The 17206-nt window shown below is 46.1% G+C and overlaps 1 protein-coding gene across 3 annotated transcripts in view; it reads right to left on the reverse strand.

Moving 5' to 3' along the window:
- LOC120829387 (plexin-A1) overlaps window positions 1-17206 on the reverse strand; it is a 181092-nt gene that overhangs the window by 38360 nt on the left and 125526 nt on the right. For all 3 annotated transcript variants that reach the window (XM_078085495.1, XM_078085483.1, XM_078085493.1), the window contains exons 11-16: window positions 13169-13265; window positions 9484-9707; window positions 5113-5264; window positions 3563-3683; window positions 2961-3097; window positions 506-673 (exon numbers count right to left, since the gene is read on the reverse strand). In XM_078085495.1, the coding sequence (XP_077941621.1) occupies window positions 506-673; window positions 2961-3097; window positions 3563-3683; window positions 5113-5264; window positions 9484-9707; window positions 13169-13265 (899 nt within the window). The remainder of the gene's footprint in view (window positions 1-505; window positions 674-2960; window positions 3098-3562; window positions 3684-5112; window positions 5265-9483; window positions 9708-13168; window positions 13266-17206) is intronic.

Below are 17206 nucleotides of genomic sequence, written 5' to 3' on the forward strand. Positions count from 1 at the left end.
CAGTATTTCTTGGATCAGGCAAGCTACTTCCGTCCTCAACTAAAAATGAAAAGTATCCAGACGCAGCCTGAACTTGCGTCGATCCAAACCCGCTGTGGTCCAGCATTTCGGACGGCTTCGAGAACGCCTGCGTACATTTTGTCCTGCTAATGCTGGATGACAAGCAGCGGAGCAAAGGAAATCCAGGTCCAGGCTCGGATTTCCTCAAGCCACGAGGACTTTCAGAACATCCACCTCCAATAAAACCTTTTTTAGCTTGAGGCCGTCATTGAGCTCCCTTCAGGGACAAAGCTTCTTGGATTTACTTCAGGAACAACAGCCATTTGTAGCTGAAATCTGTTATGTGGTGAGACGACCAGTTGCCAAGAAAAGATTGAGTGCCGCTTGGTCTAGAAGTCTTATCGTGCAATAAATAAGCCATGTGAACTTAAATGGACTGAATACAAGAAATGAACTAAAGCGCGTCATCCGGCGAAGTAAAAGATGTTGGTACACAGCCGCTTACCTGGCAATGCTCCAGTCGGGTTCGATCCTCAGCACTGTGGGGTCTTCGGTGTAGTTAAACTTGACCTCTGGGTTTCGCAGCTCGGCGTCGTCGATGTCCACCAACACCGATGCAGTGCCCGCTGTTAACCCGGCTGGCGTGACGCACACTATCTCACGGGCGAACCTCCTGGATGGACGTAAAAAAGGACAGGTCGGAGGAAGTCTTATCTAATAATCTACGGGCATTTGACTGACAACAGGCAGCGCAAAGCCTCGATAAAATGATTGTGAGCTGATGTTTGACGCATACTGAGGTTTCAGATCAATTCTGGGAGATCTGGAATGGTATGTACAAATACATACTCAAAAGATTGAAAAGTGGAGCCATTTTACTTCGGAGAAAGAAGCATTTCCCAAATCAACTGAGAGAAAATCATTTGAATGATACAGAGGTAACGATGGCTTTCACGTGCCAGGACGTTCTCTAAATACTGAGGTCCTGACTGAAGCGCTGACACGTTTAAAGACTTTTCTAATTACCAGCGTACAGTTAGGGAAGCCAATTAGTCTCATTCTCTGCAAATCATAATGGAATATTTCATTTTATTAGATAATCCCACTTCTGACCAATGGACCCCAGTACAAGCAAAGCCTGAAAGATGGCCGCGCTCTCCTGACCCGCTGGATCACGGCAATTACAGTTTGTTGAGGGTGTGATTGCAGAAATGTGTACATATGCTATTTCTACACACTGTTCTCTGTCAAATACAAGAAAAAATGGCAAAAAGATGTCTAGCTTTGGTCTGCATTGTGGGTCAGATTTGAATATGCAAATGAATGAATGGGCATCCTATCTGTTTCTTCAGCTTCTCCGCAGGAAGAGGCTTGCTGAAAGTAGCAGTCAAGGAGTTAAGTAATCTTTTCACTTAAGGATGTTTTCACTCTGTACGGATCACATTCACACCTCGCTGAGATCCAGAACCTCCACATTAAGTGGTGGTCTGGAAGATCTGATCGCAAACTGATCACAATTAATTCCCACCTAACAATTACATACCGTTTTTATTACCTAAATAATATATGTAGATAACATTTCGTAAATATATCCTGTGACAATTTATTTTTTCTCTAATAAAAACACAAAAACCTACCTGCAATTAAGTGAAAAGTTTAACATTATTATTATAAATTTCCCTTGTGCGAAGAGATGTTTGTAGCGTGTGCCCACATTGGCAAAGGCCGTGACATAAACGGATATGATGAGCGGTAAAACCCTTCCTCTAATACACACATTTTGCTGGGAGGACGAATGTGAAGTCATGTTTAATGAAGTTAAAACCTGCTACGATTTGTGCATTGACATGTATCAACGGCACCAGCCACAGACACTGGGGCAGGGATGGAAAGAGTGTGTGTGTGTGTGTGTGTGTGTGTGTGTGTGTGTGTGTGTGTGTGTGTGTGTGTGCGTGTGCGTGTGTCCCAAAGGCAAAATAACATTTTCAATCGCAGTCCCCAGTAGTTTCACTATCTAATATGTATTTAGCACAGTTGAGTGGTGGCTGCTTTTCTGGGCCATGCACAGAGGCAGTGTATGTATACATACATACCTATAAATACATATATATATATGTGTGTGTGTGTGTGTGTTTTTGTGTGCGTGCGTGCGTGTTATTTTGTGTGTCCGCACTTTTATGTGTTAATGTGAGCAATGGCAGTCCCAAAGAGAGGGAGAAGACTAAGAGAGAGGAAAAGGGAGCGCTAACCTGCAACATCCACCCTCCCTAAATCCCTCCGCCTGTAACCATAGCAACCCCATTCACAAAGCACACAGGCCCGCAGCGGCCTTCGCAAGGTGCCACAAACACAGGCATGCGCTTAGGGTGGGGCGGATGGAGACGAGGTGGAGTTGAGTGGACCGTTTTGGAGAAGTGGAATGTCTGGATTACTGTGAGGAGGCTGCAGCGCAGCAGCGAGTTCTGCGACATCAAAGCCTGCATGTAGGTGCTTTCATTTAGATCAGCTGTGAGAAGCTAAGCCGCGCATTTGACAAGCATGCGGAAGTGGTGATACTTTGGATTATTTCATGCACTAGATCACAGCGAGTCAGTGTGAGTGCAGACAAAGACATTTTGTGTGTCTGCAAGCAACAAGCACACACTTATTTAATAAAATGATAACAAAAACACAAACGACATGCTTACATGCGCATGTAATATCTTTGCAGTGCGCACACACAGACACACATCTTTAAACTGATAGTTTATGTATGCACACATTGCCTTGATCCATTAATTTCTCGTATTATCTAAAGTACCTTCAGTCATAATTATTTTAGTTTTACAATCTTAACTACTCTGTTTTTGTCTTATTCTTATCTAAATTATATTCCTCTGTGTTGTGGTGTTTCCAATTTCCCCAAAGGGCTAATTAAAATGTAATCTAGATTCTAAAAACAACAACCATTACTGCCTTACTTTTTGAAGTAGCAGGGCTGCGGTCCTATGCTGACGGACACGTAGCTGCCCGCATTCAGGTAGCTTCCCTCGATGGTGACTCGGGTGCCTCCGGAAATAGGCCCCTGAGATGGTTGGATACGGCTGAAGAACGGAGTCTGTGGGGAGATTTCTTTTTAATGATTCTAATATCAAAATGGCAGAGAGCAGTGATGAGATGCTTTGTATATTATAAACCAATCACAAGGTTCCGAGCTGAGTTGACATTAAACACGTGTATGTTATAATGATAATGCAACATTTTTTACATCCACCAGTTTGATACAAACAGCATATTTGAGGGTTCAAAACAACGAACTGAAATACACTAGTCACTAGACACTAGTTCTCATGACAGTTTGTCTACTGCATCTTTAAGCACTGGCTGCTACCACAGGTGTACCAACTCAACCTTTTTCGTGGCAAAATGACAGTTAATTTAATGAGGGTTATGGTTAACAGTGATTAAAACCAATTGTTGCTGACGGAAATACTAGAAATAATCTTTGGATCTTCTGAAAGCCAATTTCCTTTTGAACCCTTACATTTACTGTTGACTTTTAGACCCTTGGTATGGTGCTTACCACAAAGGTGAATGGCCTGGGAGACAGGGCCCTGTAGTCGTTGACGCAGTCTCTCACACACACCTCAACCTGAGCTTCTTGGACCCGGTAGCTCGTGGCATCGTTCAGCAGACACACTATTCTGTGGATGGAGAGTTGAAGGGATGGAGAATTGTCATCCATTGGCAGAGATCTCTACAGTCGATAGCTACAATACACGGCAACACTCGACAGAACATTATAGAATGATAAATAGCGCTGCAGAACTGCCCCCTTCAACAACATGTTACATCTTATCCAGCGCTGCTTCAGTTCATGCTCACTTTTTCAACACACCGAGTATGTTGTATGTATGTATGTATGTTAACCAACTGGTCTCCAAAAGTCTGTCGGCGAGTGCAGGTTTCCTTCCTTTCCGTTCATTAAGACCGTGCATTCCATCTTCAATCACATGACCACGTTTAGTTTATGTAGGCATGGTGCAAAGCTGTGTTTCAATAATGACTAGGAAGGAGGGGAAGTTATAAAAAAAGAAGGAACTCCTAGACATGTTTGAAGCGATGCGTAGATGACGGGAATAATGTGTAAAATAACTGATGGGTGTGTGATATTTGACTAGAGATGCCCCCATCTCAACATGCATCACTGCCCAGCTAACTGAACTACAGAGACATTTTTTGATCTTCGTGAACTCAATTCCTCAGCCATGCAGGACCCCGCAGAGGACTAAATGTCAGGATGAGACACATAAAGGATAGAGCATATGTAGGGAGCAATGGAGGGGAACAACACACACACACACACACACACACACACACAAAAAACAATAATATCACCATCTTTGCAGCTGCAGCATGAGGCAACACACCAAAACGTGATCCGGTCCACATTTCTGCTGTCGCACAATTGGTGAGAGCTGCTGGTTGCTGTGTGTGTCGCCAGATCAGTGAGCATGAACGTTCGCGAGGCGCACCATTGCTGCCTGTGTGTGTGTGTGTGTGTGTGTGTGTGTGTGTGTGTGTGTGTGTGTGTGTCAATGCAATCATCTGTGTTTCTCTGCCATTTTCACATTTTGATTTTACTTTCAGTGTCTGTTGGAGTATTATGCTGGAGTGCATAAGTGTGTTCACAGTACACCCCGATGCAGTGTGCTATGATTACCCGGATGGAGCACTTATAACGGCCCAAAAGTTTGAGTGTGGACCGCTGGACACTTGTCAACGGCAACCATATTGGCCGTGCGGCTGAATGGGAATTTCAAGCAGCGGTTATTACTGTAAAAATGTTAAGAACCACTAAGCTGTTGTTGAAAAGAAGCCATCAGTATTGTTTACGTGGTGAATGGGTAAATCTGTCTCTGAAGATTTGGCACCGCAAAGGACGGCGGCGTTCGCTTCTCTATAACAACACCACGTCGAAATTCACCCACTTTTCTAGCAGCTATATAGCGCGGACTCCCACAGCACACTGAAGTGCACTAACGGCAAAAATGCGCCATTGGTGTGTGTGTGTGTGTGTGTGTGTGTGTGTGTGTGTGCTCGAACGCCCGCCTCGTCCGTCCCTTAACTTACCGCTCTGCGCTTATGTACTCCTCCTCAATAGGGACGCAGGGCACCTTGCCCAGCCTCACCCCCATCTGGATGTCTCGGAACTGCAGACCCAGGTTCTCCCCCAGGATGGTCACCCTGGTTCCCCCTTGGCGAGGCCCCGTCTCCGGGAACAGCTGAGAAGGACAAGAGGACGGAGGTCAGAATGGGTGGAGTCGGCGGAGGAGGGGGAGGGGGAGACTTTATGGTCACACGTGCATAAACACAGACAGAAAGGACACAAAATATTTTCACACGTTGAGCCATTTAACCGAGACTGAAAATGGTCTACGAATATGACATACCAACAAATACACAAGGATAAAAATAAATTCAACACGCAGAGCTGCCTCCAACTCTCACACACACACACACACACACACACACACACACACACTCAGGGGCCATACAGATGTGCCAATATTGGGTTATTTAAGATTAATGAAGAGAAATCGCCCTTGTGGCTTTGAAAAACACTGAAAATGAGATAAAGAGACGGCGAAAACAAAAACCACCGGAACCAACCAGGCACCACCCGAAGGCGTCATCCCGGGAGTTAATTGAAAGTTATTACGCCTGCTTGGTTTCGTCGCCGGGGCCGCCGCGCTGTAACGCTCGGTCGCGCCGCCGAACCATAATGTGATTTATCTCGGCAGATTACGCCGCGCAACGCGGACAGGTGTGGTGTGACAAAACAAATGTGTTGACTGATGGACGCTGGCTGCCACAAACACCGACGCATTCACGGCTGCGCACACACAAACCTAATCCCTAACAAGCATCACAAGGTAATTATGTGTAATCTGCTCGTTGCCCTGTTCTCCTGCAGCGCCCGACTGAGCCGACAGAGCAGGGCGGAAATACCAACGGAGACGCCGACAGTAACAGTTTAACTTGAAACTTTTAACCGCCTTGCTTGTGGTTAAATGCCTTGCTCTAGGGCACTTCATCTATAGTCACAAGAAACAACAAGAAAAACAGACTCTCGCCATAAAAAAGGAAACCAGATGATCCAGGGTTTGGATATGCAGTTGCAACATATGGTGTTCCACAAATTCAAGTTTAAACAAGAATGTAAATTGAAAATGAAATAGGAAAAGTAATGAAAATGTGATTTGAATCTACAAATTAAAAGCTGAGTCTGAAAGCCAGTTTTGAAACGAGCTAAATCTTTCATAGTATTGGAAGCTCTCGGGAAAAGCATAATGCCTTTGGCAGCATCATGCTAAGTACAGACACACAAAGACCAGCAGGCAATATCAGCAGTAATGTGTTTAAGAGAAGGAGGTTAAGCGGGAATATACTCCTGGTAATGTCTTAATATATACAGAGCTGGGGTTTGAAAAAATATGCCTTCCAAATCATTTGTAAAACCTCCTTGTAACTAAAGCGAAGTGATGTAAGAAACCGAGGGGGAGATGCAACAACTGGAGTGGCCTGTGACAATGCTGCCCACCGTGTGGAAGCTGACCCACACTGGAGCATCGGCCATCGGCTCCACGGGCACCATAGCTGGGGAACATTGTCCAGAGCGAGTAGCCATCAAACTATACGGACAACAGATGTGAGGCTGTGTAAATCGCATTGGAGCGCATCCCCACCACACCTCGGGAAACTGTGAAATCTGATTTGAGGTGTTTGGACAATGAAACATTATAGAAAGGTTACCAGTGTGAGAAATGAACAACCAAGTCTTGTCCTGCTTTGACTTTTTGCCAACTAAGTCACCTCAGCTGAAAGCAGAATACAGACTGGAGCTCATCTCTTTATGATGTAAGAGTTTCTCTTAAAGGATCCACAACCCAGGACTCTGATGATGGAGGGTCAATAGATAGCGTCCAGGTGAAGATAACCAAACGGAAGGACGCGCCACGAGTTGTGTGCCCAAGTCACGGTCTGTCCGTACGATGGGCTCTGATGAAGAGCCGCACGCGTCACATTATTACAAAACCAGCATCGGGTGGAATAAAATAAGTGATGTCGTTGCTCTTGTCATTTCTTTCAAAAGCCTATCAACATATCAACATAATGCCTACTAAGTGAATAGCGCATGTGTTGTATCTGTCCTCATTATGACGGATCTGTTATGAAAAATGCTAATAAAATCGTCCTGGAAGGGAATATAAACTAATCAGGGCAAAAATGAATTCATGAATCAAGATCTATTAATATTGTTAGCAGATGTGTCTCTCACTTTTTGCCATCGTGCCTCTTTTTCAGACATTTATTACTTCACGTCTCGCTCTACTTGCACTATTAATACAAAATAAAAACACATCACTCTGCCTAATCCTTCTCGGGCGCTTTTGTCTGCACAGAAACACACACACAGACTTATGCACTAATTCAGATTTCAGACTACAAGTTTATTGCGTGCACTCACAAACACATGAATGGATGATGAATTTGTCGTTGTACACAAACAATATTAGACACCGCGCAGTTAATCAGCACCACCTACGAGTACCAGAAGGTACAGAAACATGCGTCTTTCCGCCGTGTTTTCCACCAATACGTTCACATGGACACTGATTTTCTCATCCTGCTCTTTTATCAAGAACAAGATGACTAATGTCTCTCTGAACATAGTCAGCAGCAGGCTTCACGGGAAGCGACTGACTGCCGCTGACTTTTGCTGCAGGACGATGACGTTAAGACCAAAATCTTCTTCACTTCTGGGGTTATTGAGCCACGCGCAGTTTTCAATACTGCAAGAGATCACGTGCCTCCAAACAGGAACTTCTCTGGTAGTTATTAAGGCTTTAATTTACAAAACCTACAGAGAAAATTGCACGACCATGATTCAAATGTTTGGGCCGAACCAATGGCGTGACATTAATGATTTGAACTGATTTGATTTGATATTTTGAGATATTTCAGCGTATATGTGTGTAACAGTCTTCACTAAATAACGAACTATTCTTAAAACAAATAAAAATGGATAAAACCAGGAGGGGAATGTTCTTAAGACACAGAATACACCACCGGTGTCAAGATAATCATCTACGTTACATGTTCATTTCATCTGACATCAAGCTTAAATATCTCATCCCACTCAAGGACGCTGCTATGTACGTGAAATCAGTCAGTTTCCATTGTCTTCCATTAAACAATAAGCTTTGTGAGAAGGAGTTGGTCTTACTCCTGTGACTAATACCCAATGAGAGTCAAGACAGAAAGAAAGGCGGCTAAGAAAACGATCCTCAAACAAAAGGGAGAGAAACAAAACAGATGTGAATGATTCTAAAACGTGTCTGACTAGCGCTGTATTCCAAACACATCGAGAGCCAGTGGCATAGAGAAGCCGACCAACCTAAAAGACATTTCAAGAGAGAATCAAACCAAACAAAACCTCTACATGCTTCTCTCTCAGTAAAGTACCAGTGTGATGTAACAGTGAGTAATAATACAATTTCTGTGCCAAGGGCAGGAACAAGGTCCCCACAACTGTGTGTCTTAACAGCGCCACATTAAATTGGAGCTTTTTCTTTCTTGGTTCAGGACACGTAGGGCGTTCGTGACCACGGGGGAGCTGACGCAACGGCCTATCAAGGTCTACCAGCTTTGGATCTCTGCAGGTGACTTTGGAATTCCTCAAGAGTTGACAAGATTATGAAGCGGTGCTCAAAGAAGCCGTGTTGCTTTTCTGGGCAGGTGATTTTAGAACTGCATAATGGGGGCGGGGGGTTGATCATAAGAGTTTCTTTGGGTTAGCGGCTCTCGCTGGCTGCATGTTTTTCTCTCGTTCCTACCGATGGTGACTCTGTTGAGTAACACCACGTGGATTTAAAGTGCGAGGAAGGGTTGGTACTTTAAAACGGTCATTTAGCTTATTCAAATATCTTTCATTGATTACATTGTAAGATTACAATGCATTCATACTCTGAACAATTATAAAGCCACAAGACCCTAAAATAAAAAGTGGGAAAACGCAGTTTTTTCTGCTTTTGACATCAAACTTGACGTCATTGATTGTTTTCCACATCTTGATAAAACTAAGAATCACCACCCAAATGATAGACCTGCTGCGACCTGTCGCTACCAAGCTGATTGGCAGATTGCTCAACAGAGAACAACGAAAGCCCCCAGGAGGATTTTGACCGTTTAAGAGGAGCCACAAAGTTGAACTCGTGTGATTTGAATCCCATTCTCTGTCTGAAGCCAGCAGTCCTCCCTCAGTCTACCTGGCGAGCCGCGCTCATTAAGCAGTAGAAAAAGCACTTAAAGGTAATGGTAAAAGGCACATTGGCATCCTCTCAAACACACACATTAGCAACCTGGTCAATCAATACCAGGTGCACTTGTGGAACCGACTTACAGCGCGTTGGCACTAAGAAACACAGACGCACCGCCTACCTTAGTGATCTTGGGGTGCGTGCAGCGGCTGTTTCCGGAGGTGGCGTGCATCCAGCCTCCGCCTTCCTGCGGCTGCAGCGGGAGGTGGGCATTTCCTCCCCCGTTGCACTCCTGCCGCAGGGAACACTTCCTGTCCTGGACGCACCAGCCGCATTCAAACCTGGGGTCGGCTTTTAGGCACATGCCACAGCTGTCCCTCAGCGCTCTGCACTTGTACAGGTGAGCTGGCCGGAGACACAGAGAGAGAGAGGGAGAGAGAGAGAGAGAGAGAGAGACGTACAAACATTTCAATGAACAGGCTCAGACAGAGTTTCACAGCTCCCTTTACCTGCACTTGCAAATGAGGATGTTCCTTGCACCTAACTATAGAGCACCTAACTATAGTTCCCAAAATGTTGAATAATCGAAAATATTATTAATCTAAGCGTTTCAAAACGGATTATTCTGGGGTTTTCTTCTTCAGCAGGGGGGAGAATGCTTCATGTCTATTAAGTTATGTAATTGCATAAACTAGTTGCTTTATTTTGGAAACTCTAGCTTTTGCATACTGCTTGAAAAACATTTGTATGATGCATAGAAAAGTTCCGTTAATTAAGAAAGCAAAGGTTCCAAAAAGTAATTATAGTCAAAAAAGTAATCAGCAGTCCGTGTCTGTGAGCTTGGGAGGTGGGAAGAGAGAGAGAAGGAGGGGGGGGGGCATAAATGAATGTTAAACTGCTAAAAGGTAATAGGTGATTATGCACTACGAGGCTGTGACGGTGGGAAAATAACTGTTTCCACAGATAAACAGAGGGAGGGAAAATGAACAAGCATCCTACAGGAATATTACAGAAATTAATTCAACAGGTAATAGGAAATTGATAATTTGGTGTGTACAAAAAAATATACTGTATATTCCCCCAACTCCCGGAGTGGAAAAAGTCATTAAAAGTGCTGAATACATAACTATATAAATAAATACTCAAAACTCCAACACGTGAAAAGAAAGACGATGGGGAGATGAAAGGCAGCGGGGGGGTGGGGGGGGGGGGCAGGATACATTTTAGCTGCGCTTGTTAACAAAACAGCAACACAAATTGTTATGAATTTAAAGATGGGGATGAGAGAAACAGATTAGAGCCGGAGAGAGAGAGAGAGAGAAGGAATGAGGGCAAAATGGAGTAGAGGAGGGAAAGTCCAATGCACAGAAATCAAAGTTAAGGCAAATGGACGGGGTCTCTTTCGGTTTCATTCTGGTGCCGTTTGTGCATTTGCTAATCGTTATAATCTAAGTTGATACTATAGTGCTCAAACCTGCAGGCATGTTTCTTTACTGTCACACCAGTTAAACAGATTTCAAATGAACAGAAGGCGGAAACACAAACAGCAACAACAACAAAAAAGAAAAAAGCAACCGAGCGTGGAGGAATCTGCCCCTCCTCCCCCTCCTCCTCTTCCTCCTCCTCCTCCTCCTCCTCATCATCCTCCTCCCCCTCCTCCTCCTCATCCTCCTTCTCCTCCTCCTCGGCGGCAGACAGAGGACGGCCGGACTTCAAAGCCGGCTCCTCGCGCATCCATCTGTCCCGGCCCTCCGCTCGGGCCTAATCTGATTATCCACGGCTCAGCTTAAAAGTAGCTGCGACGCTAATTAATCTGAACCAAATGAATGATTTAATTAACATTAACATCTCCACTTTACACCGGGGCAAAGCCGGACCAGCGGCGGGCGGCTCTGCCTCCGACGGATAATACGGATCCAACTCGGGGAGAAAGACGGGGACGGGGCTGAGAGGGATTAATAGGGGATGGAGAGGAAGAAAAGGAGGAGAAGGTCTTTATGAGATTTGTATGAGTGGGGAGGGTTTTATTAAGCATGCTTTTTTTTTTCAACACTAAGCATGGCATTGAAGTTAATCCTAATAGGTATTCTGTGAGGCTTTAGCACAGAACTCATAGTATATCTGGAGGGGGTTGTTGATTTAAAACTTCAGGCTTTTGGGTGCTGCCCGCGTTAATCCTCGGCCACCTCGGGAAGATGAATAGCGCGCGTTGCTTCCTCACGGTTTGAACAACAGGAACGTACTTGTGGAGTTTGCACACTGGGATTATTGCATTTCACACACCCCAACTCTCCCGTGCAGAGAAGCCGCTCGGTTTCAACAGTTTGCTGCTGGCCAAGTCTGCGCTAAAAAAAAAAGTATGATGCGGCTACGAGTCGGGGAAAAGTGATCAATGTCAGGAGGATTCGTCCTCTGGGGAGCACGATTGTCTGTAGACAATGTCTGTTGTCTGTAGTACAGTTTGTGAGGTATTTTAGGACCGACCAGCCGACATCCACGCAGCTTAAAATGACACATTATTGTCTCTGACGGGCATTTGTTAGTTTGGAAAAATTTACTAAACTCATCTGAATATTACACACAAACATAATCACATACTATATTATTCTGTTGTGTATATATTGTATGTATTATGTATTAATACATAACAATATATACACAACAGAATACTTTAGTATATGATTATTTGTTAAATGTTTAAGACAAAAACAGGATGTACAGAATGACTTGAGTCGCAAAATAAATACTAAAATAGTACTGATATATTGGAAATTGAGGCATGTATTGATGCAGTTAAGTGTTTTTCCAATGAGGAAAAGTCATTAACCCTGCAGCGCAATTTGTTTTCCACACAAAAATGTGATTATTTGTTTCGTAGCGGCCGCTACAATATTTGTCTGTAGGGGCTAAACTCAGGACTTTAATCCCCGGACGAGATCGTTCAGCCGGGACTTACTGAAAAAGTAGCACATTTCACAGACTGAAACAAAGGGAGGAGGAGGAGGAGGAGGAGGAGGAGGAGGAGGAGGAAGAAGAGGAGGAGGAGGAGGATTGCGCCGTGGCCGATAAGCGACTAATTCTGCGGGGGGAAAAAAAAAAGAACTGAATGTCTGACATTTACCGAAACGAGGCCAAGTGGAACACAGAAGACGTGAGATTAAAACATGCACGCGTGTCGTGTAAGAGACTGAAGGAAACGCAGAACGGGACGAGAGCAACACAAAGCAGAGGAGGGGTTAGCTAATCCGAGCACAACACTGTGCGACACACGCCAGAGCAAGACTCACATTATCTTGTGTAATGGGACGTCTAAAATCATTAGCCTCCACCACCCAATATATTACACTTGATAAAGAATTTAGAATTGGTAATTGTTTTCCACTTCATGCACAAATAGCGATTAGAAATAATAAATGCCATCCTCCATTTTATCAATCCCTTTATTCTACCCCCCCTGTATTACATGCTGCATTTATCAACCTGTCATCCATCGTTCTTCCCTTCTTCTGCTAACTTGTATCGCCATTTGTTTATCTTCCCCTCCGACATCCATCCCTATTAATTTCCCTGTTTGTTTGTTATCATCAGTGTCCATCAATCACTCCCTGTGCTCCTCGCTTATACGCCGGAAACAAAAAGCACAGCGGTTTTTTTCTTCTTCTCCAAACGGATTGTACACCCTCACCTTCCTGGCTGATGTCTGTCAAAAATGAAATTACAGAATTCTCACGAAGGGCGGGGGAGGGAGGGGAGGGAGGGGGGGGGGGCGGGGACGGGGGGACTGCATCAGCTTTTGTTTGCTTCACAGAAAATCATGTCAGACTTGAGACTCAAAGAGAGAGAGAGAGAAAGAAAATGAGCTCTACCTTGAATGTTGAACGGGTTGTCGATCACAAAGTTTCCGTTCCACACCACGGAGAGGTCGACCGGCAGGTCACTGATGTCGGCGCCCTCGTAGTCGTACTGGGACGGAAACAGAAGCAGAAGGTCAGGGCCCGTGCGAGCAATCCTTGAAAATGGATCTCATGAAAACGTGAGGAATTGCGGGAGGTATCCTGTCATTTGCAAAGTGATTCGCCACTGGCTGGTTCTCTCTGCAAGTCATCCATGCGGCCCGAGTATGCACAAATCCATATTCGCCACGACGCACGATTAACAGATGGGTCACAGTTGAGCGGACCCGGGCGAAGGGAGACAGGGGTGCGAGAAGGAGGAGGGGAAGATGAGACGGGGGGAAGAAGGGGAAGCGGCCCGAGAGGTGAAAGCGGACGGGATTCAGACGGTGGTCGTATTCATTTTAGCGCGAGCTAAGTGGTGGCATGAGGGGCGAGGCCGAGATAAGATGCGCAGCGGGGCAAAGTGAAATTGGCATTTCCAATTTGCTCCCTGACACGCTGCATTTGATAGACGGGACTCGACTGTCCCGTCTGGGTCCTGAGACACAGACACACACACACAGACACACTTATAATGCGCTCAAAACTTGCGCTCCACACTCCTCTGATTTATTACCACAACTCAAATAGAGAAGATATCACAGCTTGTGAAGACGACGTTCGTACCCGAGGATCTTATAAGTGGGGCTGATGTTGTAGACACACACACGCACACGCACACGCACACACACACACACACACACACACACACACACACACGTTAAAGGCGCTATATGTATATCTGGTGGCCTTCGGAGGGACAGAAAAACCTTCATTCAGACACGGAGGGCCCGCTTAAAAATAATGAGCCACAAAGGTTTGCCTCAGCACTGATGAAGACGTTGTCCTTCATCAAAGCCAGCGATGGTTCCAGCTCTGGCCCCCCGCTTGGGGCCCCCGAGCCTGTCGAGAAGCCGAGAGGAGCCCACAGCATTGAAAGCGCAGGACTCTGGTGGGACACGAGCACGCGTGTTCAACCCAAACGCTCTTGTGTAACAAAGGAAAAGCTGAACGGGCTTATTCCCTACTCGCCAGATCAGTGTGACCCGGAGGGCGTCAGGGGGGCCGCTGACTTTATTAGCATCCCCGCTACGTCCCACTGTTTAAAGGCCTGTGTACGGCAGCAACCAGCCGCAGAGAAACACACACTCCGCTCTCTGTGGCGTGGCCCCCATTAAACTTTAAGGGTTCTGACTTGTTTGCCGTCACTGAGACACTGGGCGAGCTCGTTCCCTTGTCAGTCCCCTGCCCGCCCTGCTGCTCGCCACATCATGCTTTATTCATGCTGTCACATGGTTTGAAGCGCCGACCCGCAAACCACACACTGACAACGCGCTGCCCGGTCACACCGAGCCCATCGCCCCGCTGGCTCGCAGGCCGGGGGACGCTTTGGAGTAAAAGGATTGAAGGCAGGGAAAAGGACTCCGGAGAGGAGAAGCAGCAGGAGGAGAAAGAGCGCGAGGAGGCGAGACGACGCTAAACTGAGCATTAGAAAAGTTATTAGAAGAAAGTCAAAACGTCTACAGCGACAAACTGACACTTTAACCTCGATGTGTTCTGGAAAAATCAATCAGGATGTTTCCATTCATCCAGACTGGGGAAGTGTCAGGAGGTTTCTCACAGGAATGTCAAGCTCGTGGTGGAGGAAAAGATGAAGGACCCATCGGCTTCATCTTTCGGGGTCAGGAATGTCCAGAGAAAGATTCCATGCATTTTCACGCGTCCCACCAAACACTGGGATATTTCTAAAACCTCATTTAAAAAGCATTAGGGCCCCATCAGGGCAGCGTTGGGACGAGCGTCTCTTTAAGCCGGCACTTTAATAATGCATCACGCTGGTCTTGTCAGTCACCGGTTATTACTATACGCTGACCTCTTGGTCTTTGAATTCTTCCCTAATGAGATTTAGAGGTGCGGGTGGCACCTGACGTCACTTTGCCACCACTGAGGGGTTCGGTTCACACGGGCAGTGCCCCCTCTCAGGGGAGGCACGCTCGCAGGTTCTCTGCACGTCTGTCTTGGTTACACCTTCACCTTTTGAGTGTGGCATGAGAGTGCATGAAATTATGGATCGGCGCTGAAGCAATTACGGCTTCTTGAAGACGTCTTTTTTACCAATTGGCAACATTTCGAAGGATGTGTTGGAGTATCAAGTGGCTGAGACCCTTTGAACTGTGCGCATGCTCAACGTAAACTGATGTTTCAAAGCTTGTGTGTGAGTGTGATGTGCTGCGCTTGCATCGGCTTCAACAAAATACACTCACGTCTTATCCAACTGTAGCTAATGAGCAGTTGTTTCCGAATTTGAGACCGCCCCCCCCCCTCCTCACAAGCTACTGGATGCTTTACACCTTAAATCATCTTTCTTTGGCTTAATGAGAAACGTGTACGCTGTCTTTTGTGTGTGTGATTTATTATCCATGCTCATGTTTTCCCACATTTCCTGCATCTAATCATGTTTTCTTTTGTCCCTCGGCCGTCCCTCTCTGTGGTATCTCTGTGGCCACGGGCTGGATTTCCTCCGTCCTACCAGGGTGCTGCTGGAGAGAAAGAAGTGCGCGTTCAAGGCCGACACCTTAATTGGTTACAGCTATGAACACACACATGTGGTGAAGCATGTCAGACGCACACTCCGGTGTAAACATTTCCTCTTGGGTAAATTCTCCCGCTAATTGAACAGCTATTGACTGTCGGCATGTCGCTGACTCTTGGCGGCGCTTTCAACTCAAACTAGTGGCACCTTTACTTTATTGGTAGAAGCTGTCGGTAGAAGCCCCCCTTCTCCCCCCCTCCTCCCCCCCACACACACACTCCCTGCTGGCCTGCCGTCCAGCCTTTCCTCCCCTGAGCGCCCAGAGCTGCTGGAGATGAGTAATCAGGCTCATTACTGAAGCCTCTGGCCGGCTCCTCCGTGTCACTGCATGTAATTAATCTACCTGCGCCAACTCATAGTGTAGTTGCCCCCCCCCCCGAGGAAGCAAGAGTACAAGAGGAACTTAAGTGGGAGTAAAAATGGGTGGGTACGTTTAAGCAAAGTTGGGTGAAGGACAGCTAAAGTGCAGATCAGGGGGGGAGTGAAAGGAGGAGAAGAGCACAAGGGGGAGCAGGGAAGAGATGAGGGAGGCACAGGGACGAGGAGGTGCACTGCGAGGGGTGAAAAAAAAAGGGGAGAGAGAGGGAGGCACAGTGACAAGGGAAGAAAGAAAAAAAGAGAGGGAGGGGTTGAGGTGCAAAAAAAAAAAAAAACTACAAGGTGAGCACAAAGCCGTCCCTGGCCTCATTACAGTAACACGCCAGCCCGGCTCGGGTTCATTCGTTATCTGCTCCCGCACTCGTTTATTCTCTCGCAACATGAATTGTCTCCATGGATCGCGTGTCCCCATGGATTGTGTGAATAGATATGGCCAGTGTGTGTGTGTGTGTGTGTGTGTGTGTGTGAGCGAGAAAGAGCGCCTAACGTATTGAAAACTGCCGATGTTAACAAAACAGAGCAGCTGGCTGCTGAGGAGGAGGAGAAGGCAGAAAGAGAAAGAACGCCAGAGGTGCACATGTGTGTGCGTGTGCAGGTCACCTGCATGTAATTAGTCATGTTGAAGGATACCGGTGTGTGTTAAAAATGAACTACACACACACACAGACGCGGGCGCACCCATTGCAGTTCGGTTCAATGCCAATTTGGTAACGCACAAAATAGAAAATAAATAAATCGCTCAACTAACTATAGGGGCTGCCGTGTTGTTGATTTCTTCAGCTAATGTGTCAGAAATGTCAATCTCCTGTTGGACACATGTACGGACTCTAGTGAGGTCACACTGATCTTTGACCCTCATCAGTGGATTCCAGAGTCCAGGTGGACGTTTGTGCCAAATTGGGAGAAATGCGCCCGTAGGCTTTGACATTTGTTTCCACTTTGCTTTCCTCCTGCAGCCCGGGTGCTTTCTGTGCCGTTATACGCTCTCACTGATTTCT

This window comes from Gasterosteus aculeatus, chromosome 2 (genome assembly GCF_964276395.1).
Source record: "Gasterosteus aculeatus chromosome 2, fGasAcu3.hap1.1, whole genome shotgun sequence".
Lineage (NCBI taxonomy): Eukaryota > Metazoa > Chordata > Actinopteri > Perciformes > Gasterosteidae > Gasterosteus > Gasterosteus aculeatus.